The sequence below is a fragment of the Lepus europaeus genome, chromosome 16, assembly GCF_033115175.1.
Source record: "Lepus europaeus isolate LE1 chromosome 16, mLepTim1.pri, whole genome shotgun sequence".
Taxonomy (NCBI): domain Eukaryota; kingdom Metazoa; phylum Chordata; class Mammalia; order Lagomorpha; family Leporidae; genus Lepus; species Lepus europaeus.
This window is the reverse complement of record NC_084842.1, coordinates 46,282,128-46,308,791: the sequence shown is the minus strand read 5'-3', so window position 1 is coordinate 46,308,791 and position 26,664 is coordinate 46,282,128. Positions and strand designations below refer to the sequence as shown.

Genomic DNA, 26,664 nt, shown 5'->3' with positions numbered 1-26,664 from the left:
ACACAGTTCCCTCTCACTCCTACTGTGCCATTAGTATCTACCCAGCCAGTAGTACCATACCTTACAAAATGTAAAAAGGAATACCTCCTGCTACATTATTCTTACAAAACTTTCCATTGTTTAACTTGCTTTTCAAAGAAATGTAATTATAGACTTTTCGATCTCTCTCATTGATTTCTGACACATTCTTAAATGCTATAATCTTTACACATCATTTGATATTAAGAGATATTTCTCTATAATTGTTTTTTTTCTGTAACATATACATTTTAAAGATTAATCAGGCATTTGATATAAATATTTTGTAGCCATCCACAAAGAGTATTATGCAAGTCATTTCCACCTCATCGGAAGTCACATTTGAATTCGAGATTTCACAAAAGTACTTCCGGTATTCGTTTACGTTTAGGAGACATATGGCCTTATATTCTCCTTTTGTCAGAATAAAGATAGCTTGGATTTCACTGGACTTTGGCTAAACATGGAGAATTAAAATGTTTCCCTCCAAAACTACACTAAAATAATAGGAAAAAGAAAACTTTAAGAAGTTGAAACCTAGAAGAACACAGAGAATAAGAAAGGAGACAAAGGGGGACAAGTCTTCCAACAAATTCTCGGAAAAAATGGTTAGAAGACTGGTAGGTGACTTTGCAAGTAAAGAAAACTGCAAAGTATTGCAAAAAGGAGATTTTAGTGAAAGACCAGCTCAGTCATACCAGAGAGTCCGAGAAACTCTAACAGAAGTACTGGCAGGATGGAAAAGAGATGGAAATAAAAACCAGGTAACTGGATCAGTCTGTACCCGGAGATTTATCTCTTATTTTTTGTACCTCCCCTGTACAGGCAGATGAGGTTTACCCCTGGAGAAACTGCAGTTTCTGGACTTCAAAGATTCCAGGCACAAAGGAAGGGCTGGATGAGAGTCAAAAGCGAGCAAGCTGACTGGTGGACTGGCCTGCCCCCTTGGGGCCAGAAGTCAATTTCCTGTGATTTACTCCTGCCACCCACCCCCAAGCAGGCTGTTGGAGAGTTCATCTTCAATTAATATAAAAGAGTTCAATACTGTTATTTAGAAACACCTTAAGAAAGGAGAGGAGTGCCTGCCACGCACATCCTTCAGGGAAACACAGCAGCAACCAGCTACCACAGGCCATCTGGCCTTTCAGTCCCCAACTCTTACAGCATCATCATTTGGCTAAGGATCGCCAGGAACTTGGGGAAAGCCTAGAATGTGACAGGCAGACCAAAGCAACAAGAGCAAAGGCACCTGAAGGAAACAGAGGCACCGTAGAGGGAAAATAAAACAAAAAACAACCTATAATTAATTCCTTCAGAAAGACAAGAAAAAGATACTGCATTCATAAAACAAGAACAGGATGTTGTAGAAAACTGAACTAGAATAAAAGAAAAATCCTGGAAATTAAAACAACAGAAACAAAAATATTTAATACAAAGATTGAAAGATAAAGTTAAGCAAAAGAAAGCAGACTAGAAATGCTAAAGCAATAGAAAACAGAAAGGAGTGTTAGATCATCAGTCTAGGAGACCCAATATTTGCTTAACAGAAGGAACATAGAATATGGGAAGAGAAATTAAACAGTGAAAGAAAACTTCCCAGGTGATAGGGTACTTTCATGTCTAGCACAATTATCTAAAAATTTCTTACCAAGATACAACACTGAGATTTTACAACCTATGGGATAAAGAGAACTTTCCAAAATACCAGAGGGGGTTAAAAAAACAAAACAAAACAAAACAAAAAAATGAGGTTATATATACATGCAGAATTAACAAATATGTAATTAGGAATCAGAACACTATTGGGTTATTTAAGAGCAGTGCTAAAAGCTGTAAGACAATAGTGTAATGTCAAAAATAAATAAATGGGAGAAACCCAAGGGAAAATAATTTTAGCCTAGTGTAAGGTAGAATAAACACTTTTAAACATGTAAAGAACTTACTTCCCATGATGAGTCTTTTTAAAAATAAACATTTTTTTTTTTTAAGAGCTAGAGCAACAGAGTATGTGAGGCAGAGACAGAGACACAATTATCTTCCATACATCCAAATGCCTAAATCAGCTAGGGCTGGGCAAGCCTCAATTCAGGGCCCCAAACACTTGAACCGTCACCTGCTGCCTCTCAGGGCTGCACATCAGCAGGAAGCTGGCATTGAGAAGGGAGTCATCCAGGCACTCCAACCCAGGATGCAGTATCACAAGCAGTGGCTCAGGCACTACACCAAATGCCTACCCCATGAATCTGTTTATAGGAAGCTGCCAGAAAATATGTTTCAACAAAATGGAGTAATGAATAAAGAGGATAACCTAGGGTCCAGAAAAGAAAGGATCCAAGGAGAGCAGAGAAGCCCCATCTAAAGGGTACTGATTTCTGTTACGTACTTATAGTATATTTTGACTTTTATAATCATATTATCTAAATATATAATTTTATAATATTATATAAATCATATATTTTATAATCATATTATCTAAATATACTTATTATGAATATATTACTCTGATGTAAAGTTTTAAAACTATAAAAAGTGAACTTTTGTCTGTGTAAATCTCTGTAAGATTCAACTTGAGAGGCCGGCACTGTGGCATAGTGGGTTAAGCCACCAGCTGCAGCGCCAGCATCCCATACAAGTGCTGGTTCAAGTACTGCTCCACTTCCAAACCAGTTCCCTGCTAATGTACCTGGGAAAGCAGAGGAAGATGGCCTAAGTACTTGGCCCTTGCACCCACATGGAAGACCCGAATGAAGCTCCTGGCTTCTGACTTCAGTATGGCCCAGCCCTGGCTGTTGCAGACATTTGGGGAGTAAACCAGCAGGTGGAAGATCACTTGCTCTCTGTCTCTCCTCCTCTCTCTGTAACGCTGCCTTTTAAATAAATAAATCTTAAAAAAAAAACTTGACCATTTTCTGCTAAGAGTTCTCTGGATTTCCTTATCATTTAGGTTATGCACAATCACTCATACCAAAACACAGTTCCCTCTGCCTGACAAAAGTATCATGGAAAGGGTACTTGATTGAGAGTGGGCTCTACCTGAGATTCACTTCTGACTACTATCTCCCCCTCATCAGACCTGGTTTCCTGGTCTGACAAGGTTACACCAGGTGTTCTTTTCTGATACAATTCTGCACTTACCTGTACTCCATGACATCACTTTAAGTAAAGAGCCTTTATGTTAAAAATGAAACAAACACCTCTACTCACCCCCCCACCAAACCTCAACTTCAATCTCACTGGTTTTTGGGGAAAGCAGTTCAATGGAAAAAAAGAATTTCAAAAGGTCAAAAGGGCAGAACAAACATTAACAGACTGAAAGGTTTCTAATTACTGATGGGAGATTACTAGAGACACATTTTTCCTTGAGGGAAATAGACATTCATCAAGTATTTTCAGTAATCTGAGATCAGATATCCAGGAACAGTCTAAGTTTTAGAAGAATAAAATATTCAAACAGCTGAAAGCTATTTTGAGCAACTAAGTCCTATCTGAGGATAGGTAGAAATGGTGAAGTTAATGCCTGCAGGATAAATTTTTTAAGATATTAATCTCCATTAATCTCCTTGTTGTAACAAGGATAAGCTTTCAGCTCTATAATTAAACTTCATTTTAAAAATATATTTGTGTTTATGGAAAATTTAAGTAATACTATTTGTCATACATAGCTACAAGCTCTGCATTTACCACCATCTAAGAATGTGAATTTATAAGAAACAGATGTAAATGAACAGGATTACACACTTAGTGACAAAGAACTGACCTATATAACAAAGCGTGAGTTCTAAGCCATTTATAGCTAACATGGCTATAAGATCTTAGTGGGCTGGGTTGTGACTTTATGGGTCCATGCCAGGCAGGCAATCCTGTCCTGTAAAATTTTTGTGGACTTCCGCAATTATACAAACAGAATCCTGACTTCGCAACCCTTCCTATGCAACAGAACACATGAAGGGAAATATATCTGAAGTTATTATTGAGGAATTCTGGGCAGATGTGATAACAAAATAAAGCAGGAGAAAAAGAAGTCTTTAAAACTATTACCTACTAAGCCAAAAAAGGTTGTGAATTTACAGTAGGCCTAAATGAAACTTTCTTAACAAAAACTCTGGTTTCGAAATTTTTATGCAAACATTTTACTGAAATATATTAGATACCGTAAAGCAACGAATCATAACTGTATATCTTGACAGGGTTTTTTTTTTTTTTTTTTTTGGACAGGCAGAGTGGACAGTAGAGGGAGACAGAGAGAAAGGTCTTCCTTTTTGCCGTTGGTTCACCCTCCAATGGCCGCCGCACTGATCCGATGGCAGGAGCCAGGTGCTTCTCCTGGTCTCCCATGGGGTGCAGGGCCCAAGGACTTGGGCCATGCTCCACTGCACTCCCTGGCCACAGCAGAGAGCTGGCCTGGAAAAGGGGCAACCAGGACAGGATCGGTGCCCCAACCGGAACTAGAACCCGGTGTGCCAGCGCCGCAAGGCGGAGGATTAGCCTACTGAGCCACGGCACCGGCTGACACTTTTTTTTTTTTTTTAAAAACACATGTAACCAGAACCCATTGAAATCAAGAAAAAGAACATTTTCAGAAACTCAAAAGTATACCTGTTTCTAGTCATAATTCCTTCCAAAGTTTTTTGAACTTCATATTAATAGAATTGAATATTAGGTAGTCGGTTGGATCTGGCTTCCTGTGCTCAATATTACATTGAATAGAATCAGTCATGTTGTTGTATCAAGTTGTATTTAGTTCATTCTTGATTTATAGCACAAAACATGATTACAGTACACTATATGAGTCTTTTTTCTTTTTTGTATTTTAAAGATTTATTTATTTATTTGAGAGGCAGAGTTAAAGAGAGAGAAGGAGACAGAGAGATCTTTCATCTACTGCTTCACTCCCCAACTGGCTACACTGACCAGGGCCAGGCCAGGCTGGAGCCAGGAGCTTCTTCCAGGTCTCCTATGTGGATACAAGGGCCTAAGGACTTGGGCCATCTTCTGCTTTCTCAGGCACATTAGCAGGGAGCTGGATCAGAAGTGAAACAGCTGGGACTCGAACCACCACTCATATGGGATGCTAGGGCTACAGGCTGCCTGAGCCACAGCACCAGCCCCATTTGTGTGTTCTACTGTATTTAGGCACTTGGGTTGTTTCTGTTTGATATTATCAACAGCAATGTGAACATGTCTTTTGGTAAATATATGTATGTACTTAGGCTGCGCGGTACATCTGTGAGTAGAATTGCTGGGTCATAGGACATATATATGCTCAGTTTTAACAGATATCGCCATACTGTTTTCCAGCATGGATGGACCAATTTATCTTCCTGCAAGCAGTAAATGCGAGTTCCAGATGCTCCATATTCTTACCAGCACTTGACATTACCTTTTTAAATTTTGCCATTCTTACCTATTTTAGTGCATTTATAATAGCAATGCATTGAAGTCTTAAAATTTTATCTCTACAAAAACTAAGTACTTTGAGATGTGGACAGATTTATAGGCTAACAAATACCTGTTTTGTAAAATGCCTATTCAAGTTTTTCCCCATTTTCCTACTTGGTTTTTGCCTATTTTTTATTGATTTGTAGGCAAGTTTTATAAATTAACTTGCAGATAATTTTTTTTCAAGAAAGAATTCAGACTTTCATGTTAGCTTCATTTTGTCAGTCCTTTTTGGGGATGCAGCTAGCAAGAAATATAGTTTGCTCTGTGGGTTCTTTTGAAACAATTACAAACAAGTAGAGAAAAACATCTACTTGTTTACATGAAGGTTTGTCTCTGCAATATTACTGAACTATCCCTAGTTTTAAAGAAGGAAAAATGAATAATGAGACTGAGCTGCTATTACTTGCTGTGGTATTGAAATATCACATTTTTCAAGAGCACTTACAATTTTGAGACCTGGCTATCCTTTCTGGTCCACCGAGGAGCTGCGGCAAAGCAAAGTGTGTTTCTGGTGACTCTGAGGCTTGGTGTCTGAGTATCTGGCTGTTTAGTCAGGGGAAGATACCAGACTCAAAATCTACCACACAACGAGTACGGGCAGTTACTAATACGGACATCTGTGAATTAATGTTTGCTTGTAAACAGGCCTTCAACTGCAGTTTATTAAAGCTTAAAGAATAATAAACTTTCTAAAAGTAAGGAGAGAATTACTAATTTCACACAAATTAGGCATACTGAACTCCATTTTTCTAAACAGAGGAAATAATTTGATAAATACTATCACTCTTGTCTCCAAAAGAAGAAAAAGAAGCACACATCCCCTTCCTGAGAATCTGAAGAAAAACAGACGACCTGACCACTCTCATTTCCCAAGAAAAATCTAATATGGATCAAGAAACTGTGGTAGAGTACAAAAAGCAAAAACAAATCTCGAATTCCAATTAGGCATTAAAAGAAAGGCTAGAAAAAAACAGAAACACATTTCTAAGCTTAGAAGTATCTCAAGAAGAAAAAGTAAAAAGGTTAAAATAGGTTGGGGAAAATATTTGCAACAAACATAATAAACATTGAGTCTATAAAGTCCTTACATAAAAGTTCATGTAAATTTAGTGTCAAAAGGATTAACATCCCCATAGAGCAACTGATTAGAATAAAAACACACACAGTTTCTAGAAGATAAAAGAAATATAACTAAATACAAATTTGAAAAGTATGTTACTATAATTCCAAGATGCATGTTAAAATGACACTTTTATCTGCCAAATTAGCAAAAATTAAAATACACACATACACAGTATATATATATATATGTATATATATATAATATGTATATGTGTATATAGAAAATAAAAAATCAGAAAAGAATTATCAGAGAAGGATAACATTGCTGAAATGAATATAAATTGTTAAAAACCCTCTGAAAAGCACTTGGTAACACAGTGATGTTCGTAAAAAGTTTATGCCTTTACCTGATAATTCTATTCCACTGCATTTATTGTAAATAAACCTAAATACTATAAAATTTATAAACATAAATAAGTTATTTACCTGCAGAGCTATTTGGCAAATCCAAAATTGGTAATATCCTAAATTTTGAAAGTGGTTAACAATGTCTGACATATTAATTGAAACATTTAAATATGTTAAGAGAGGGCTGGCGCTGGCACCCCAGGTTCTAGTCCCGGTCAGGGCGCCGGATTCTGTCCTGGTTGCTTGCTCCTCTTCCAGTCCAGCTCTCTGCTGTGGCCCGGGAAGGCAGTGGAGGATGGCCCAAGTGCTTGGGCCCTGCACCCACATGGGAGACCAGGAGGAAGCACCTGGCTCCTGGCTTTGGATTAGCACAGTGCGCCAGCCTAGTGACCATTTGTGGGGTGAACTAACAGAAAAGGAAGACCTTTCTCTCTAACTGCCTGTCCAAAAAAAAAAAAAAAAAGTTAAGAAAGATCAGGCTACACAACATGGATAGATGCTGCTTAGAATGTTAAGTAAAGGGGTAGTAGGTTAAGCCTCCACCTGTGGCACTGGCATCCCATATGGCCGCTGGTTTGAGTCTATCCTGCTCCACTTATGATCCAGCTAATGGTCTGGGAAAGTACTGGAAGATGGCCCTTGCACCCACATGGAAGACCCAGAAAAAGCTCCTGGATTCTGGCTTCGGGTCAGCCCAGCTCCAGCTATTGTGGCCGTTTGAAGGGTGAACTAGTGGATGGAAGACCTCACTGTCTCTTGCTCCCTGTCTATAACTACGCCTCTCAAATAAATAAATAAATCTTAAAAAAAAAGTTGAGTTAAAACATGGCTATTAAAACCCCCCAAAACACTAAGCATAAAAAAATCTTGGAAAGAATATATTAAAATGTTAGTTTTGTCTGATGCTGGAGCTGTGCGTGACTTCCTTTATTCTACTGCATTTCTAAATAGATGTATTGCTTTAACAATGATTTTTTTTTAAAAAGTCAATAGTAAACAAAAAACAAGAGCAGAGAAGTTATAGGAAACATGCAAACGCAGTTTCAATTAGCCTGGTTTAAGTTACCACTTACTGTAAACTGTTCAATGTCTCTTTCTAGTCCCACATTTGGCAGATCGGGCATCATATGAGCCACAACTTTGAAACCAGAATCCTTGGCCAGGTGAAATGACTCACATACTGCCTTCACAGTGTGGCCCCTGAAGAAAGAAAAGTGACTATCTGTTACACAAATAAATGGGCTGCAAAGGGAAAACAGTCTCAGACACACATAACAGAAGTTCCACAATCGTGAGTCAAGCCTGCGGGAGAAAAGAACTCCAGAAGTCATTCTTCTCTTCACTGCCTCCTGAGGAGGCCTGCGAGTAAATTGTTTTACTTCTGAGGTATTTCTCAGAAACCTCCTTATGCAGCTTCTCAAAGTCTTGAAAGTAAATGACTAGGGTAGTAAGAGTTAATATATACTAAAATTATTTGGTATAGCATCATCAGTAACAATACGCTTACTAATGTAAATATCTGTCAGAAACAAGAACAATGAGCTGAAACCCATTCAGAAACTGCAGTTTGCTATGCTCTTTCCCTCAAAGATCTTGTGAAATTATCTGCAGGAAGAAAGGAAAAATGAAGTCTATGATTCAACACAGATTTCACTATTAGATTTGGAGAGTCATTTAAAAAATGGAAAGAGAAAATTATGTTGCGAGAAAACAGAATCACTTAAGGCCACATGAATAAATCGTCTTCACTTGGCCTCTCTATTGCCATATCCAAGTAGGGAACAAGTCTCCCAAAGACTGAATCCTAGTGTTAATCCCTTTTACCACAGAAAGACACTAGAAACCACAGACTCCATCAAACTCTCTGTGGATGTCCCTACCCATTTTCCTAGTTTCAATCTCTATCTAATCTCTTTTTGCTAGTAACTTTCAAATTTCTATGACGAGGCTAGGCCTTGTTCCTGAATTCTATACCCAGTTATCTAATACTTCAGAGTTGTACTACACATATGGTAGCCAGTAGGCACATGAGGTTATTCAAATTTATATTTCCTTTACTTAAAATGAAAAAACTAAGTTTTTCAGTTGCACTGTTGTATTGGATTGTGCAAATATAGAGAATTTTGATCAATGTAGGGTGCTCTTTGTTCCATAAATATCTAAAGTTTAGTATGTCCAAAATGAAACTCATCTTTCTTCCAAGCTTTCTTGACTTCGCATTATTTCCTATCTTCATTTCCAACCAGTCACAAAATACTACCAATCATTTCCTGTCCAGGACGTCAGTCTTTCTTGCTTAAATCACTATAACAGCCTTTTAACTGGCCTGCCTTTCAGCTTGCTCTTCTCTAATCCAAACCCCATACTGGAACTAAAGTGATCTTTCTAAAATGCACATGCTCCCATCACAACTCAGCTCTCAGATGCCCAGTGGCTTGCTACTGTCCTCAAAGCCCAGTCGCTCTGAGCAGACCTCCGAGATGCCTTGTAAACTGGCTCCTCTGCTTGCTTTTCAGCCTCAACTCTCATCACTCTAACCAAACTCAACCACTTTGAGCTCAGAAATGTGCTGTGTGTGCCGATGTAGAGGTTTGCTCTTATTTTCCTGCCTGAAGCTATATTCCTGTTTTGCACTTTACTAACTCCTACTCTTACTCTAACTTTTAGCTGCGATTCATTTTCTGCACACAGCTTCCCTGACCTTCAAGAAACCCTGTCCATCTCCACAGGTTCCTCTCCAGCATAGGCCTAGATTACTACAGCACTAGAACCAGCATCCTATTCAGGTTACTCTTTCTCAAGCATGATATCCATTAGATTCTTCTGGGAGCTAAAAACTCTCAACAGATCTCCATTACCTACAGGAAAAATTCCACCTTTTCTAGCCTGGCATTCTTCTTGGTTGTCTCTAAGACGTTTACCAGTGTCAATATCCTTACTTCCTTCTAGCACAACCCTCAATTTTATCGACCCAAATCCTATGAAAATGGGATTTTCAATGCATAACTTCCTCATGAAGCCTGCCTTGACCATTCTAAGTCAGTGATCTCTGTTGTCTAATGAACTCCTTTAGTCCTAGTCCCCCACTAACTCAGAAATAAAGTTCCTTATTTAGCTTAATATTTATAGAGGAAACAGAACTTCATATGGCTCCACTAACCCTTATTTCCTTCTTCTTTACACTGCCAAATTTTTCAAAGTTCATTTCCACCGTTTCACCAAATTCTCACAGATCCCTGCCAAGTGAAACCTGCTCTACAAAAAATTAACCTCTTAAACTTCATCCTGTCTTCCTTCTTATTCAAACTCTTTTCTTTGTTCCATTCTCCTTGGCCTTTCTCTTGCCTTACACTACTGACTTGGGGTCCTGTCTCTTGCTTCCTCTGTGGAGGAGGCCTTTTATAATGAGGACAGGGAGAGATAGGAGCATGTCTATAGGCCGCTGGAAAAGAGCTCATAAAGAAAGACTGGAAAGGAAGGAAAGAGGGGATGAATTAGGAGCATGGATAAAAGGACTCTGAAAAGGAGAAACACTTGTAAACGCCCATTTCTCTAAGACTGGTAAGAAGGAAGAAAGGATGAGTACAAATGTAGAGAAAATTGGTGGGGACACAGGCAAGCATGTGCAAGATCATTTGCTAGTCTTACCTGTTGGTGTCTCTAGCCACATCTTCATAGACACTCTGTACCCCAATCTCCAGCCTCGTGCAGCCATAGGTCAACATGTCACTTAAGTGTCGCTTCATGCAATAATCTGGTCTGGTCTCAATAGTAATTCCAATACACTTTGTAAGGCTTCTCTCAGAATACCTGCAGAACAAATCTAAAAATAACAAACCTGCCACAGTTTTAGGGTATTTATTCCCACTCAAAGGTTTGCTTTGTCTTTTTTTTTTTTTAAAAGATTGATTTATTTATTTGAAAGAGTTACACAGAAGAGAGGCAGAGAGAGAGAGAGAGAGAGAGAGAGAGAGAGAGAGAGGTCTTATCTGATGGTTCACTCCTCAACTGGCTGCAAATGGCTGGAGCTGTGCTGATCCAAAGCCAGGAGCCAGGAACTTCTTTTGGGTCTCCCATGCGGGTGCAGGGGCCCAAGCACTTGGGCCATCTCCCACTGCCCTCCCAGGCCACAGCAGAGAGCTGGATCAGAAGTGGAGCAGCCGGGACTTGAACCAGCGCCCACATGGGATGCCGGCGCTTCAGGCCAGGGCATTAACCTGTTGTGCAACAGTGCTGGCCCTGGACTGCTTTGTCTTAATCCTCCTGGCATGAAACAGTGTTTAAGAGGGTGGACTCTGGAGCCAGAATGCCTAAGTTCAAACCCTTGCTCTGTAGTGTAGAAGGTTAAGCCTCTGCCTGCAATGCAGGCATCCCATATGGCACTTGTTTGAGTTCTGGCTGCTCTACTTCTAACCCAGATCTCTGCTAATGAGCCTGGGAAAGCAGAAGATGGCCCAGGTGCTTGTGCCCCTGTACCCATGTGAGAAACCCAAAAGAAGCTCTTGGCTCCTGGATTCAGTCTGGCCCAGTGCCCGCCATTGAGGCCAGTTAGGGAGTGAACCAGCGGATGGAAGATAAATCTCTCTCTCTCTCCCCCCACCCTCTCCTTCCATCTCTGCCTTTTAAATAAATAAATATTTTTTAAAAAAGGCAACAGAGCTATTATGGAATTACAAAAAAGAAACCAAATCCCTGTTCTATGTAAACGGCCATGCTACTCACCTCTCTGTACTAGAGAGTCTTTATTTGCAAAATGAGAGAAATAACAGTCCCTACACCTCATAGGACTGACGTGAGTGAACTAGCACACTGTAATGTTATTATCATTATTTTTCTTCTGCAGTATGCTGCAACCATAATCTCCCTAAAAACGGTAATTTCAACTGTGAAGACCAATTTTTCAATTCCTAGCAACCATTTTTCACATAAGTGAAAACCATCTGTGTTATTTATTTGCTACTCCATAGAGTCATTTTAAATAAAAGGAAAAAGGAAAGGAGGAGGCTAGGTGTAACGAGCACAGGAATAATTCAGATGAAATGTCTTCTACATCACCAAAGTCTTTCTGCCAAGCTATTCCTTTTGGCAGTAATTTACAAAATTAAGAAACATTTTTGTCTCTCACTAAAACCAGATACTAAGGTAGTAAAAGTACCACTTTAGATCCAAGCTATTTGAGTTAATGACCTTATTGTTGGCCAAAGGTCCACAGAAGTAAAATTCAAATGCTTAGGGGGCTAGTGAGAGAGGGGGCAGGGAATTCAAATGGACAGGGGCCACTGCTGGCCAAGCCCTGTGCATTACACTCTATCGATATGGAACCTTCCAATCAGCTCCATGCAGTGTGTCTTCCCATCTTCCTCTGACGGAACAATACACTGGAGTTCAAATGGAGTAAACAACTTGTCTAAGGGTGCAGAATAATAAAAATCCAACTCCAGATTTAAAGCTGGGCCCACCTGACTAAAATCCTAGCTCTGTATTTCATTTCCTACATGATTGGACCGCTCAGCATGCGACAACAGGTCTCCCCTTTTCAACACTTCTAGATTCTGAGAGCCCCAACATGCTTCTCAGCATACATTTCCCCAGTTTTCTACTTTCTGTGAGAAAGGTGAGGGAAATCTTTTTTGCCATCTAATTTTCTTCTTCCCAAAGGTGTCTGTAGTTCTTTCTTGAAAAGGGGAAAAAAAATCATAAAAATCCCATAATTTTGTAACTACTCCGTTAGGTTCATTGCTTCATTATTAAGTGTCACTAAGAACTGACATATTTAACGTTAGTAATAATTAACAAAGCTTAGACTCACAGAACTAGAGGAGCATTAATTCATTCCAGACACTGAGACTCTTTTGTACTATTTATTTCTGTCTTCCATGAGGCTTTATGTAGGATTAGCAGATGCAACCAGACTAAAAGGTAAACAACCAGTTCAAATTTACTAACAGATGAGTTATAAGACAGAAAACAAAAGAAGAGAAAGAGCTTCTATCTTGCCAGATAGGATACTAACTCACTTCTCTTCTCTGAAACAACAGAATCAGAAAGCTTCACGCCTCTCAGATAGGCAGGCACAGGGCATTAGTAACAGATGTTCACAGTCCCCTAAGATATATAACTCACCTCTTCCCACAGCAACTGCAGGTTGGAGGGAAAAGAGTGGTTTTTTTTTTTTTTTTTAAAGATTTATTTATTTATTTGAAAGGCAGAGTTATGGACAGAGAGGAAGAGACAGAGATTCCATTTGTTGGTTCACTTTCCAAATGGCCACAATGGATAGGGCTGGGTCAAGCTGAAACCAGGAGACTAGAACTCCAAACTAGTCCTCCACTTGGGTGGCAGGGACCCAAGCACTAGGGCCATCCTCTGCTGCCCTCCCAGGGTATTAGCTGGGAGCTGGGCTGGAAATGGAACAGTCAGGACTTGAACCAGTGCTCATATGGGATATCAGCATCGCAGGTGGCAGCTTAAACTGCTGTGCCACAATACTGGCCAGGCATTTTATTCTATTTTATTTTAAAAATAAATACTCAGGGGTGGGAATCTGGCCTAGCACTTAAGATGCTGGTTGGGACAGTCACATCCCATATCAGAGTACCTGAAATCAAGTTCCAACTCCACTCCTGAATCATCTTCCTGCAAAAGTGCACTCTGGGAGGCAGCAGATGACCCAAGAAGTTGGGAACTTGGGCTTCACATGGGAAATGTGGATTGAGTTCACAGGCTCTGGATTTGGCCTGGCCAACCCTGGCCACTGTGGGCATTTGAGGAATGAACCATTGGATGGAAGTGCTTGCTCACACGTGCTTGCTTTCTCTCTGCCTCTCAAATAAATAAAAAACAAATAAACACTCATATATTAAAAATAAGAAATAAATAATACTCATATTACAGCCAAAGCAAGCCATCAATATGGAGACTGATAACGAAACAAGGTAGAATGCTCTCAATGGGTAGATCTTAAAATGTAAATGAGAACATCCTAGAACCAGGCATTCTAAAATTGCATAATAAACACTCCTATTAACTCATATTTTTTAAAAGCCCAAGTATTTCTTAAATGTGATGCCACTAAGTAGGGAAGCCTGGTGGCACAATGGAAATTTCCATCACTGGGAAAAAAAAAAAACAGAGAAAAGGCAATTTCACAATGGGAACTTGTCTAGAGGAAAAAGAAAAAATTTCCTTGCTGATCTTTCTGCCACACAGATCATCAGAGGCTCAACCTAGGATAAGGCAGAGAAAGCCGCTACAAGGAAGATGGGTCTTTTCAAACGTAATCAGAATATAGTATAGGACATGGAAGCAAACCTTATTCTCTAATAATAAGTTAACTCCATTTCAAAAATGTATCTTCTCTGGAGGAAAAAGTTATTACTTTCTACAGGAAGCAGCAATAGAGGAAAAGTCAAATTTTAAAAGTCAATATTTTATATTTTTGCCAGAATTGTATCGTCATCTAAAAAGTAATTAAGAAAAAATTCTTATCAACTTTGAACAAAAACAATGGAATGTTTCCTAAAGAACAGAGTATAATGTTGTTTTCCCATAAGCTTGCTGTATGTTTTTACAAAATTTTGTATATATGTAATCCTACAGCTCAATAAATGTGCTTCTTCATTGATCAGAGATGTAAAGATATCAATATGACTGTGCTTTAATATGCAAATACGTGCACACAGGCTTTCAACTAATCTGAGATGACATCTGAGGACCCACAGCATTTCCAGTTTCCCAATAGGATGGTCCTCCCTTACTTTCTTCTTCAACTCCCACAGCTTCTAGGGGCCAGAGGCATTTCTGTATACAGCAGCTGTATCAACTTCTAAGGGACAAAGCCAGGACTTACATGTGGACTGTGGATTCCAACTCCACTGCTCTTTCTGTGAAGTTACATAGTCATCTTAATTAAACCTATATAGCCAACCAATGTGAGGCTATGCTATACACTATGCTTTTCTACATGCTATAAGGAGAGGCCAACTGTAAATGATACAAATATTCTTTGGCAAGCATAAACTAAGCCAATAACTTATATTGACAGAATTTTGTGCAATTAGGGGTGAGAAGCAGCAGTGGGGAGAAATGGTACAACAATCTGGGAATTGGGGCTGGCACTATGGCGTAGTGGGTGAAATCGCCACCTGAAGTGCCAGCATTCCATATGGGCACTGGTTCGAGACCTGGCTGCTCCACTTCCAATCCAGCTCTCTGCTGTGGCCTGGAAAGCAGTAGAAGATGGCCAAGTCCTTGGGGCCCTGCACCTGCGTGGGAGACCTTTAGGAGGCTCCTGGCTTCGGATTGGTGCAGCTCCGGCCATTGAGGCCATCTGGGGAGTGAACCATCAGATGGAGGACCTCTCTCTCTCTCTCTCTCTCTCTGACTCTCCTTCTCTCTGTGTGTAACTGTGACTTTCAAGTAAAAAATAAATAAATCTTTAAAAAAAAAAAACAAAAAATAATCTGGGAATTTAAAAGCAAACAAAACCCAAAGCCTTCAAAAGACAGCTCACAGACATTTCCCCTTCAGTGACATCATCCCTGAGCCCCTCGGTTACAAGTCTGCTCTCGCTTCCAAAGCACCTTGCCCATACCATGAATAACTGGTCTTGTTATTTATAGATATGTCTGCCCATCTAGACAGGAAGATCCTGGAGGACAGTAAGCTTGAGAACATTTAGGTTAATTGTTTAAGAGCTTCAGCACTAAAAACTCTCCAATTAAAAAAGTTAAAATCTGAAGAATGAACAAATGAATTAGAATAACTGGGAATATAGCAGGTCTCTCACCACTCCCAGCAGCCTCTGGATGAGTCTATTGGTTATCTTTCCTCTGGCAAACAGTCAACCCTAGCAGATTCCTAGGGATAGGCCAGGTATTCTGCAGAAAGTAAAAATAAAATAGTTGATGTCCCAGAATCACTTAACAATCTAGCTTTAGGGACATGACATACAGCAGACAACAAGAACCACTAGAGAACAAAAAGCTAGAGGCGGCAGAAATATAAAAGGGTATAGATGATTCCTTGGGAATCACGTCCCTATTTTTGGAATGAAGAAAGTGACCTACAAAAGTACTATCTCTTTGCGCAAGGGCCCAGCCAGGCAGACACCAGTGGGAGGACAGCACACTGACTTTAACGTCCCTTAACTGTCTTCTGGAAACCAGCTAGTGATTCTCTCCAAGTGACCTTCTCCAAGACATATTACAGTCAAACTGTCAGAAGTCAATAAATTTTAAAAATTGAAATCATATCACCTTTCATAGATACAGTATAAAACTAGAAATCAACAACAAAAATAACGGAAACTGTACAAATACAATGAAATGGAACAACACACTCTTAAGTAAACAATGGATCACTGAAGGAATTAGAAGGAAACTGACCTTTTGCATTTTTCTTTTTAGTATTGATTTAATTTATTTCTGTTTTGATCTTTGTTATTTCTTTCCTTCTGTAAATTTTGGATTTGGTTTGTTCTCTGCTTTTCTAAGTCCTCAAGGTGTATCTGAGAACTCTATTTTCTTTTGATATATGCATTTATTGCTATAAACTTAATACTTCTCTCTTAATACTTCTCTTATTTTTCTATGTCTCACAGATTTTTTTTTTTATTTGACAGGTAGAGTTATAGACAGAGACAGAAAGGTCTTCCTTCTGTTGGTTCATTCCCCAAATGGCCACTACAGCTGGTGTTGTGCCGATCTGAAGCCAGGAGTCAGGTGCTTCCTCCCAATCTCCCATGCGGGTACAGGGGCCCAAGCACTCAGGCCATCCTCCACTGCCCTTCTGGGCCACAGCAGAGAGCTAGAGTTGAAGAGGAGCAACCGGGACTAGAACTCGGCGCCCATATGGGATGCTGGCACCACAGGCAGAGGATTAACCAAGTGAGCCATGGCTTTGGCCCCCTCGTAGATTTTAACATGTTGTCTCTTTCTATTCATTAAGAAAGAAGGGGTAATCACTTAGATTCTTTAGAAATTAACAGCATAGGGGTCAGCATAGAGGTGTAGTAGGTGAAGCTACTGTCTGTGGCGCTGGTATCTCATATGGGCACAGGTTCAAGTTCTGGCTGGTCCACTTCCAATCCAGCTCCCTACTAATGTGCCTGGGAGAGCAGGGGAGGATGACCTAAGTGCTTGGACCTCTGCAACCACGTGGGAGACACCAAAGCTCCTGGCTCCTTGCTTTGGATCGGCTCAGATCCAGCCATTGGTGCCATTTGGGGAGTGAACCAGCCCAAGAAAAACTTCTCTCTAATTCTGACTTTCAAGTAAATATACAAATATTAAAAAAAATAAACTAACAGCGTAATAAAGGAATATTATGAACAACTTATTACCTAAAAGTTTGACAATTTGAATGAAATAGACAAATTCCTTGAAAAATTCCTACAAAATGTATAAAGATAAAAAAATAGCTTTGTATCTAATAAAACAATTGAATTAATTATCTAAAACCCTCTTCCAAAAGAAAATTCTAGCCCTGGACTGTTTCACTGGTGAGTTCTAACACACATAAAGAAGTAACATTTATCTTATATGAACTCTTTCAGAACACAGGAGAAATGCACTTCTTTACTTATTTTGTGAGCCCAGCATAACACTAATACCAAAATCTGATCAAGAAGTTACAAAAAAAGAAATTACAGACCACCATCAATTATAAAAAGACATAAAAAACTCCCTATGAAATATTAGCAGGGTGAATATAGTAAAATATAACAAGGACAACACATTAGGACCAAACAGGTTCATCCTAGAAATGCAGGATTATTTAACATATAAAAATCACTCAGAATAGCTCATTTTGTCACAATACAGGAGAACCACGTGATCATTTAAATGGGCACTGAGAAAGCATTAGGCAAATGAGTTAATGATAAAACTTCTCAAGAAACTTCTTGCATCTAATAAAGGTATTTACAAAACACCCACAAGCAACACTGCACTTAATATTGAAATGGTAAATATTTCCTATAAATGTGGAACAAGACACAAAGGCCTACTCACCACTTCTACTTAATGCTGTACTGAATGTCTTAGCCATAGCAATAGAACAAGGGAAAGAAAAGCACACAGATCCAAAAGGAAAAAACACAGCCAGCAGTGCTTATACATCTCCACAAAAACACTTGTCCGAGAATGTTCATTGAAGTTTTATTCATAATGGCCACAAACAGCTGTGCCCATCAATAAGCATGAACCAACTGTGGTCTATGCAAACAATATAATACTATCAGTATCATTCAGCAGCCAACAGCTACCAAAGCACCCAACAACACTGATGAACCTCAAAGAAGCAGCACTCAGTGAAAGATGACTTACACACATGAGTATATGCTATGTGTTGTCATTTATATGAAGTTCTAGAATAGGCAGAACTAGACCATGGTGGGAGAAAAAAATAAACAGAAGAATGACTGTACCTAAGAGATGCAAGTTAAGGATTTACTGGGAAGGGGCATAAGGCAAATTTCTGGGTGCCAGCAATGTTTGGTATTTTTTTAAAAGAAAGATTTATATATTTATTTGAAAGTCAGAGTGACACAGAGAGAGAAGGAGAGGCAGAGAGACAGAGAGAGAGAGAGAGCTCTTTCATCTGCTGGTTCACTCCTCAGATAGCTGCAATGGCCGGAGTGGAGCTGATCTGAAGCCAGGAACAAGAAGCTTCTTCCAGGTCTCCTATGCGGGTGCAGGGGCCTAAGCACTTGGCCATCTTCTACTGCTTTCCCAGGCCATAGCAGAGAGCTGGGTCGGAAGAGGAGCAGCCAGGACTCGAACTGGCACCCATATGGGAAGCTGGCACTGCAGGTGGCGGTTTTACCCACTACGCCACAGCGCCGGCCCCAATGTTTGGTGTCTAAACAGGGTTTTGTTACACAGCTACATGCATTTGACAAAACTCCTCCTAGTATATATAAGATTTGTGCATTTCCTTTTGCATCAATTTATTGCAGAAGAAAAAAACCATAGTGAACATTAATGGTACGAGTGATCAATTATCTAGAGAGAGTATACTGAAGCATGAAACTTTCAAATGTATCAAAAAGGGAGGGAGAGAGAGATGATGAACTGATAGGAATGTGATGAAGCAAATACTCTAGAGTCTAATGATAAGTATGTGGGTGCTCAATGGGGAATTCTTTTAGCATTTGTTTGTCTCAAATAAAATGTCACAAGAGAAACAACTAACATCATTTCTTTTAAGATGACCAACATGTATCCTAGGTTGGCCAGGCAGTGTGAAGGATCCTGGTCCGCATTTATGGAAATCTGGGTGACCAAGGCTGGAAATAGAGTGGTCAACAGAAAGGGAGGGGTAGGGAGTGTCAGAGTCAAGGCCCAGAAACGCAGGCCCAGGGCAGCCAGGCCACAGGCTTCAGGCCTTTGTTTCCTTCATTGCTCTCCAAGTCTATGAAACCATCTTCTGGGCCCAGTACCCAGCATCATCTAGCTTTTCCAAGACATATAAGGACATAGCTGGAGGATTTAAAGTCATTGATTTGCGGAAAAAAAAGAGGAAGAAACGGAAATGAATTAACAATTCCACAGGGGGAAAGTATGACTCACCCATTTCTTGAGGGTAACTACCCTTTCAAACTGCATCTTGTGAAAACAGCCAAGGAGCATTAAAGATTGAATGTAAAACTGCTTCTGGGCAAAGCTGATTAAAAAGGAATAAAACTACTTTAAAAGGTTGTTCTGAGTTATTTGGCAACATTTGCCTTCTGGTGAATGGGTGACTCAGATCTCACTGCCGGTCCTTTTCATCTGCAGAGCTGTGATTTTTATAGGAGACAGCCACCAGTAATTGTTGCTCTCTAGAGACTACTGACATGTCTCAGTCTAGCTGATAGTAATGAGTGATTATCTCTTTGCTTGATTTAATGAGCCTTCACAGAACCACACCTGCTTTGTCCTTAACTCTGTTCATTCAGCTTTCCAATTTTCCATCCATAAGGATAAAACTGCTTGTGATCAAGTTGCCATAAATAATAACGAGGCTCACTTTGTTGGGGCTTTTTCTTTTTCTTTTCCTTAAACTACAGCCACTAATTTGTTAAGAAGCAGCACTTTTAATCAGGTCAAACATAAGAAAAGAAAGCAGAGACACCTCAGACAGTAGTAAAACGACTTTAACCAGAAACACTGTTGACTCATCTGTCAAAATGTTTTTAACCTAATTTAAAACTAATCTTAAAAAAAAAAAAAAACCTAAACTAATAGAAGTCAGTGCCACATCTATGTAGTTATTAAGCAAAAACAACTAATTCAACTAGCAGTAAAATAAACCAAGTTTATCACTTTACATCTGAGAGAAGTGGGCTCTGCATGGACATACAGCAGGTAAAATCCAAAAGTTTTTAAGAGAATACACAATATCAAAAGCATGTTTTCCCCAGGCTACTCTTTATTCACAATGGTGCTAACATTTGAAAATAATTTGCTGTCTTTAGTTCTCTAGTATAAACAGACTACTCTATCTTCAAATAATACAACACTTCCCTACAAATATCAACTTTATTACAGGGAGTTTGTAGTAAAAATTTACTTCAACAAAGCAAAAAAGATGCCACAAATAGAATTTTTTCAGATTATCTCATAACAATATAGAAACCAGGAAAACAGAGCAAAACATGTCAAGTGTGGGTTGACAGGATCCAGAGAGACATTTATGGATGGTTTTATAGCTCCCAGATCATACTTCTATTACCTCCCAAAAGCCATTCATGAGTGTATTGCAATGAAGATACAAATCATGTATGAATTTGTATCTGAAAGTAGAGTGTTTGTTGCCCTCTTGAGGTAAATTCAAGAACAGAAACAAAACAACTGGGTTTCCCTAGTCCATTACTGAAAGAGCCTTTCTTCCAAAGGGCTTTTTCTAGAAACATATCATAATTTGATCTGAAGTCAGCTAGTTTTAACACAAAGCCCCATCTCCATCTACACAGCAGACAACTTACACTCAGACTCCACCAGGCACTGGGACATTTCTGAAAAAATAAAGGTGGAACTTCACATGAAGAACAAAGCAAAATTTCTCTTTTCAATTGATAAAAATGTCAAATAAGCTGCATGCCTCTTAAAAATTCATGATGCTGGTATTGGTGGGCCTGCCTCATATAATCCAGGAAACCCATACTGTACTATGACAAGCTTTGTGGCAAACTTTTATGGGAAAGAGGTGTAAGTCCAAGATATTCATAATTCAATTCTACTTAACATGCATGATCTTCAACACGGGAAGAGTTGCACTGAGAACGGAGTATATAAGCATACAGGCTGGGGTAGAAGAGTCTGAAGGCCTTGATAGATAACCCTGATAGAATTTTCAGAGTTGAATTTCCAGTAACCTTTTGAGGTACTGCTGTCTTTCTGATGTCTTGGGGGTTTTGAACTAATTAGAGTTGTCTCCTCAAGTCATATTCTGTGTAAGCTACCATTCGATTTTTCAGTATTATGAAGAGGAACAAGTTGACTTACATCATTTTCCCTAAACTTTGAAGACTGCTGCGTTTTACAAAGCATGACTCATATTCACGAATGATCAAAGTCTTGAGTAAACAGTAAAAATACAGTCACTATCTCATCCTGCTATTAAAGCTCCTGAGGGAGGAAGCGATCACACTGCTCAAAGTCTGGATTCACGAACACAGAATTCACCTGTCACATTCCCTAAAGTCAATCAAATAAAAGCAAATTACTCTCCACATTCATTCTCTGCGAGTTGCTGAATCCTTTACACAGCCTCCTTGAGCTATCTAAATGCTTACTTGTGAAAAGTCACCTCTATTCTTTTCATTTTTACAAACTCGAATTATAGAAAAGCAAGTTATAGGGACAGGGAAAGTAGGAGGGCACAGACACAAAGATGCCTCATCTCCAACTGCAAGAGATAGTGCCACCTAGGCCTTTAGCTGTCAGTAACACTTGGATCACTCACTCAAAATTCATTCACACATGTAGTTCTGCCTACTATGTGCCAAGAATTGCTTTAATAGCAGGGTAATGAAAAACACCCTAGGTGCATTCAAATTCTGATCCTGCTTATGAACACAGAAAAAACTAAGATGGGGCATGATTTCAACAACCCTATAATCAGTTATACATCTTCCCCCTCCTATGATGTAAAATGGAAGCCAGAGAAAAGCCTGATAATGGTTGGAGAGAGGGATTAAGCAAAACAAACAAACAAACAAACTATATTTCCTACATTATTTTCAAGCTCTAATGATACACACACACATACACACACATAAATGCTGGCATTATTCTGTAAGAATTGCTATAAAAACTGCTTTTTCACTTAGAATTCCTTGAAGATCTAAAACTCCTCCATGGGTGATCTCATCCATTTATATGGTTGTAAATATCATCTATGAGATTCTAATCCCCAATTTGTATTGCTAGCCCAGACTCCTCTTATATTTATAGTCTACCTGGCATCTCTACTTGTATCTATCATAGGCATTTCAAACTTAAGATATCCAAAGTAAAACTCTTCATTTTCTCCCACAAACCTCCTTTTCTTCCCATCCCTTCCATCTCAGTTTATGACAGCAATATCCAAGCCGAAACTTGGGTGTCATGCTCGATTCCTTCCTCTGTCGTTACCCTCAACAAAATCTCTTTTCCATCACACTGCCACCCTCAGGCAAGCCAGGGTGGATACAGTCAGACGGTCTCCCACCTGGCTTCCCCCTTTCTCTCCTGTACAACTTTAATCCACATAACAGATGATGGCCAGAAAAATCTCGCAAATTTACTAGAACATGTCACTCCTCTGCTTAAAACCATTCATCTATTTTCTACTGCGTGACAAATAAAATTTCAATTTCTCAACAGCACATAAAATCTGGCCATTACCTAACACTTCAATCTCATTTCAAGATGTTCTCCCCCTTGTTCACTGGGCTGTAGCCATGCTGGTCTCCTCTCTGTTCCTAAGATGCCAAAGATTTTATCATTTCAGCGCTTTTATCTTATCCTTTCTGCTCTTAGCCTAACTGCTCCTCCTTCTACTTGAGGTCTTGGCTTTCTATCAACAATAGGAACCCTACTTATTCTCTATCACAGCACCCATTTCCATCACAGCATAATCTGTTCAGCTAGCAGAATGTAAGCACCATGAGGGCAAGGACAATAGCTACCTTGTTCACCATGTTGTTTCCAATGCCTCAAACAGGGAAAGTACCTAGTGGGCCCTCAAGAACCATTTGGTAACTAACAGAAACAGTATAGAAGTGACTATCCAGCTGTCCCTGAAATGTCTAGAAACAAATACTATTATAAGACTTTTCCCTCTTTAGTCATTAGACTATACATGACATTTTAATATTCTTCCTGCTAAAATTCAAAAAATGAGGTATCAAAGAATGAAAAATTCTCTTTTATCAACTAAAATTCAGAATAAGGCAATGATTGTGTTACGGTTTGAATATTTGTCCCCTCCAAACTGCATGTTGAGATTTAATTGCCATTTTAATAGTGTTAAGAGGGGAGAACTGAGAGGTGACTGGGCCATAAGGTCTCTATAATTCCAAAGGTGGGATTCACATGTATAAAGGACAAATGAGTCTCCCAGTGATGGTGCAAGAATGTCCTTACCAGATGCTGGCACCTCAGAACTGTGAGCCAATCAACTTACATTCATTATAAATTAACCAGCTTCAGGAATTTTGTTACAGGAGCACAAAACAGACTAAGACGCCACTCAAACAGAAATTATGTAATAGTTATTAGTAATTATAACATAACAAATTAAGCTTTTAAATAGTCACTTGTTTCGTTGCTTTTATAGCAGGTAAATGTTTCAGAGAATGAGAACTCTTCTTGGGTGTGCAAAAAATTCAACTGACCCAATCAAAACTACTCCTGCAGGTTCAACCAGCCCAACACTGAAAAGCTCATCACAGATCGTATTTTGTGAATCTTTCTACTATGTCAAATGGGCCACTCCCTTTTTAAAAAAAATACTTCAATGAAAAGAATCCTTCCCACAAAACAGGACAGAATACAGGAAATATGAATGTAGATATACGACAGAAGGAATTCCCATAGGTGGCTGCCAGGAGGACAAACTGACAACCACTTTGGAGAATATGATACAACTAGGAGAATATCATTATGTTCTTAGACTTATATCTACAAATCATACTGAATCTGTTAAAAATTAATTAACATTAAAATAAAAAATAAAAAAAGGGATTTCTTACTTGACTGCCTCGTAAATATTGTTGGAGGTATGTCCTGATAAGGCATCATGTAAATTTCGAATAAAATAATCTCTGTATTCTTCTGGAAGGGCCATAAACGTTCCACCCATCACAATAAACTCCACTTTATCCACACTGTGCCCAAGTTGTTTCAACTGAAAGACATACAAATTCGTCAGCATTAGAAAGATATAAGCAAGTACCTAAGAAGGCACTGTAAATTTCTAGTTTCACTTTGCAGTGTTTTCATTAGTGTAATTCAATAATGAGAAGCAATCAAACATATTTAGCTAATTTTATGTATAAAAATATTCAAGTCGGAAGGAAAAATATTAACAGTTTAAATAAGGTGAGAATTTAAAATAATAAACAAGAAACTTGACTTAAAACACAAAGATTACAAAAGAAAGCAGTAAAGATAAACTAAAATAATACAATACTCAATATAATACTGCTCACAGCTTTATGCTAAACACTGTGGTAAGTCCCGGGGACAAGAAAGATATACCTGTCCGCATCTAAGATTGTGCAACATAATCAGGACTTGGTGCAAAGGGGAAAAAAAGAACACTAGATTAGAAAGACAAATCAAGAAAGTGCAGGCGGCATCTCAAGCTTGCTTCCTGGAAGAGAACAAAGTGAAATTCCGGCTGATAAAAATGAAATGTTATGCCTCCTCTGTTAGGTGATGGCCTGATACAAATCTCTCATCAACTACAGAAAGCCAAGGATGAATTCTTTAAAAAAGGCATTTAAATTTTTGTCATATCTTATTCCTAAGGAAACAGGGCAAGTACCAAATCATAAACTGGAATTAGTGTATTATATAAAGATGTCTCACTTACTATGGACAAATGGCCCCTATTTATATTTCTGCAAATGGCAAATAATAATTCATATAAAATACATATATATGTGCACATACATATCAACACAAAAAGACCACTCTTATTTCTGTATCTATGGTTGCGGACAAAGGATACACACATCAAAATCACCTTGGAGCTTTTTCAAAATATCTTGACAGGGCCCTAAACCAGACATAATCAGAACCTGCTCAGGTGAAGACTTGGTACATATTTTGGCAAAATTACTCAGGTGATTCTGGAGCATTTACAGCTAAGAATCATCACCCTGTGTCTTTCAACACCCTTTTTGGTAAACATCAACATCTCACACTTTATTGAAACACAGTTTTAAATATTAAATGAGCTAAATACCATGGTTAAACAGAAATTAAAGCAAAGGTTAGTTTAGAACATGCTTTTCCAAACTCTTCATGCTTTCTGAGGTCTTCTCTTACTACAGACAATTCAGTTTGCTTCATGCACACTTGGACCATAGAAAAGTGAAAATTACAATTGGACGGCATCCACTAATAAACAGTTAAACTCAGAAGCCACTCACTGGCTAGGGTACACGTTACTTTTTATTTTAGATTTCCTATTTGCCCTATTATAATTGCAACAACTATGGACATGCTTACATTTTTAAATTTGGGCAAGTTCAAAATAAACTTGTAAACTATGAAATTTGCATTAATGTTCATATTTCTTGAACAATGCAAGGTCATTTACATAGTATGTGTTTTTATTTTTGCTTTCTTTTTAAAAGAATCAGACTCTTAAAACTTTTTGATTTATTTTCATTTTTATTTGAGAGACAGAGATAGAGATCTTCCATTTGCTGAGTCACTCCCCAAATGTAAGCAAGAGCTGAGGCTGGGTTAGGTCAAAGACAGGAGCCTGTAACTCAATTGGTGACTCCCATATGGGTGACAGGGATCCATGTACTAGAGCCATCACCACAATCATAACACAGAATAACTCTATAACCCCCAAAAGTTCCTTGAACCCCTTTATAATTAATTCCCTACTCTTACTCAAGCAAACGAATTAAATCCTTGATCTGGCTATTAGAATCCAAAATTCAACTCATCCACCTATTGTCTCAGAACGTTCATACATTTTTATTCCATGCATTTCATATATAATGACTTTCTACAAATTGAAAAAAATGCAGGGAATATAAAACTCTTATAAAAATAATATACATTCTCTAAAGAACATAGCCTTTCTGACTTTGTTAAATAGCCTGCAAAATATTCTCCTTTTCTGATGAATATCAAAAACTTACAAAGGGAAAGCTATTTTAGTTCTTATTTCAGGTTTAATTCAAACCAAGCAACAAGTTCTCAGGATGAAAATCTGATTTGCAATAATGTTTTTTTAAAATTTACCTGCTCTATTCGGTGTCTTGTCTGGAGATAAGGGTCATATCTAGCACGGATAGCTCGCATGGAGGTTGGCTACAAAAGAAAGAAAAATATTGTTATTCCCAAGTCAGACTGAAAAAATTGTTCCAAAAGGGTTTTAGTAAAAATAAAACTCTCTGTATTTCTGAACACTAAAAAACCCGCCTTGCACAGTCCTATCTTCCCTTTAGTCTTGACAAGGTTCAAAAAGCATCTGGCTAGTCTCCACCTCTGGTCATAAGTATCTCCACAGCAAGGG

General features: G+C 38.7%; 1 protein-coding gene across 1 annotated transcript in view; it reads right to left on the bottom strand.

Moving 5' to 3' along the window:
• The window catches only part of ELP3 (elongator acetyltransferase complex subunit 3), a 126,588-nt gene that overhangs the window by 82,488 nt on the left and 17,436 nt on the right, over positions 1-26,664 (bottom strand). The window contains exons 6-9 of the mRNA XM_062213340.1: positions 26,391-26,459; positions 24,152-24,306; positions 10,579-10,740; positions 8,004-8,130 (exon numbers count right to left, since the gene is read on the bottom strand). Of these exons, the coding sequence (XP_062069324.1) occupies positions 8,004-8,130; positions 10,579-10,740; positions 24,152-24,306; positions 26,391-26,459 (513 nt within the window). The remainder of the gene's footprint in view (positions 1-8,003; positions 8,131-10,578; positions 10,741-24,151; positions 24,307-26,390; positions 26,460-26,664) is intronic.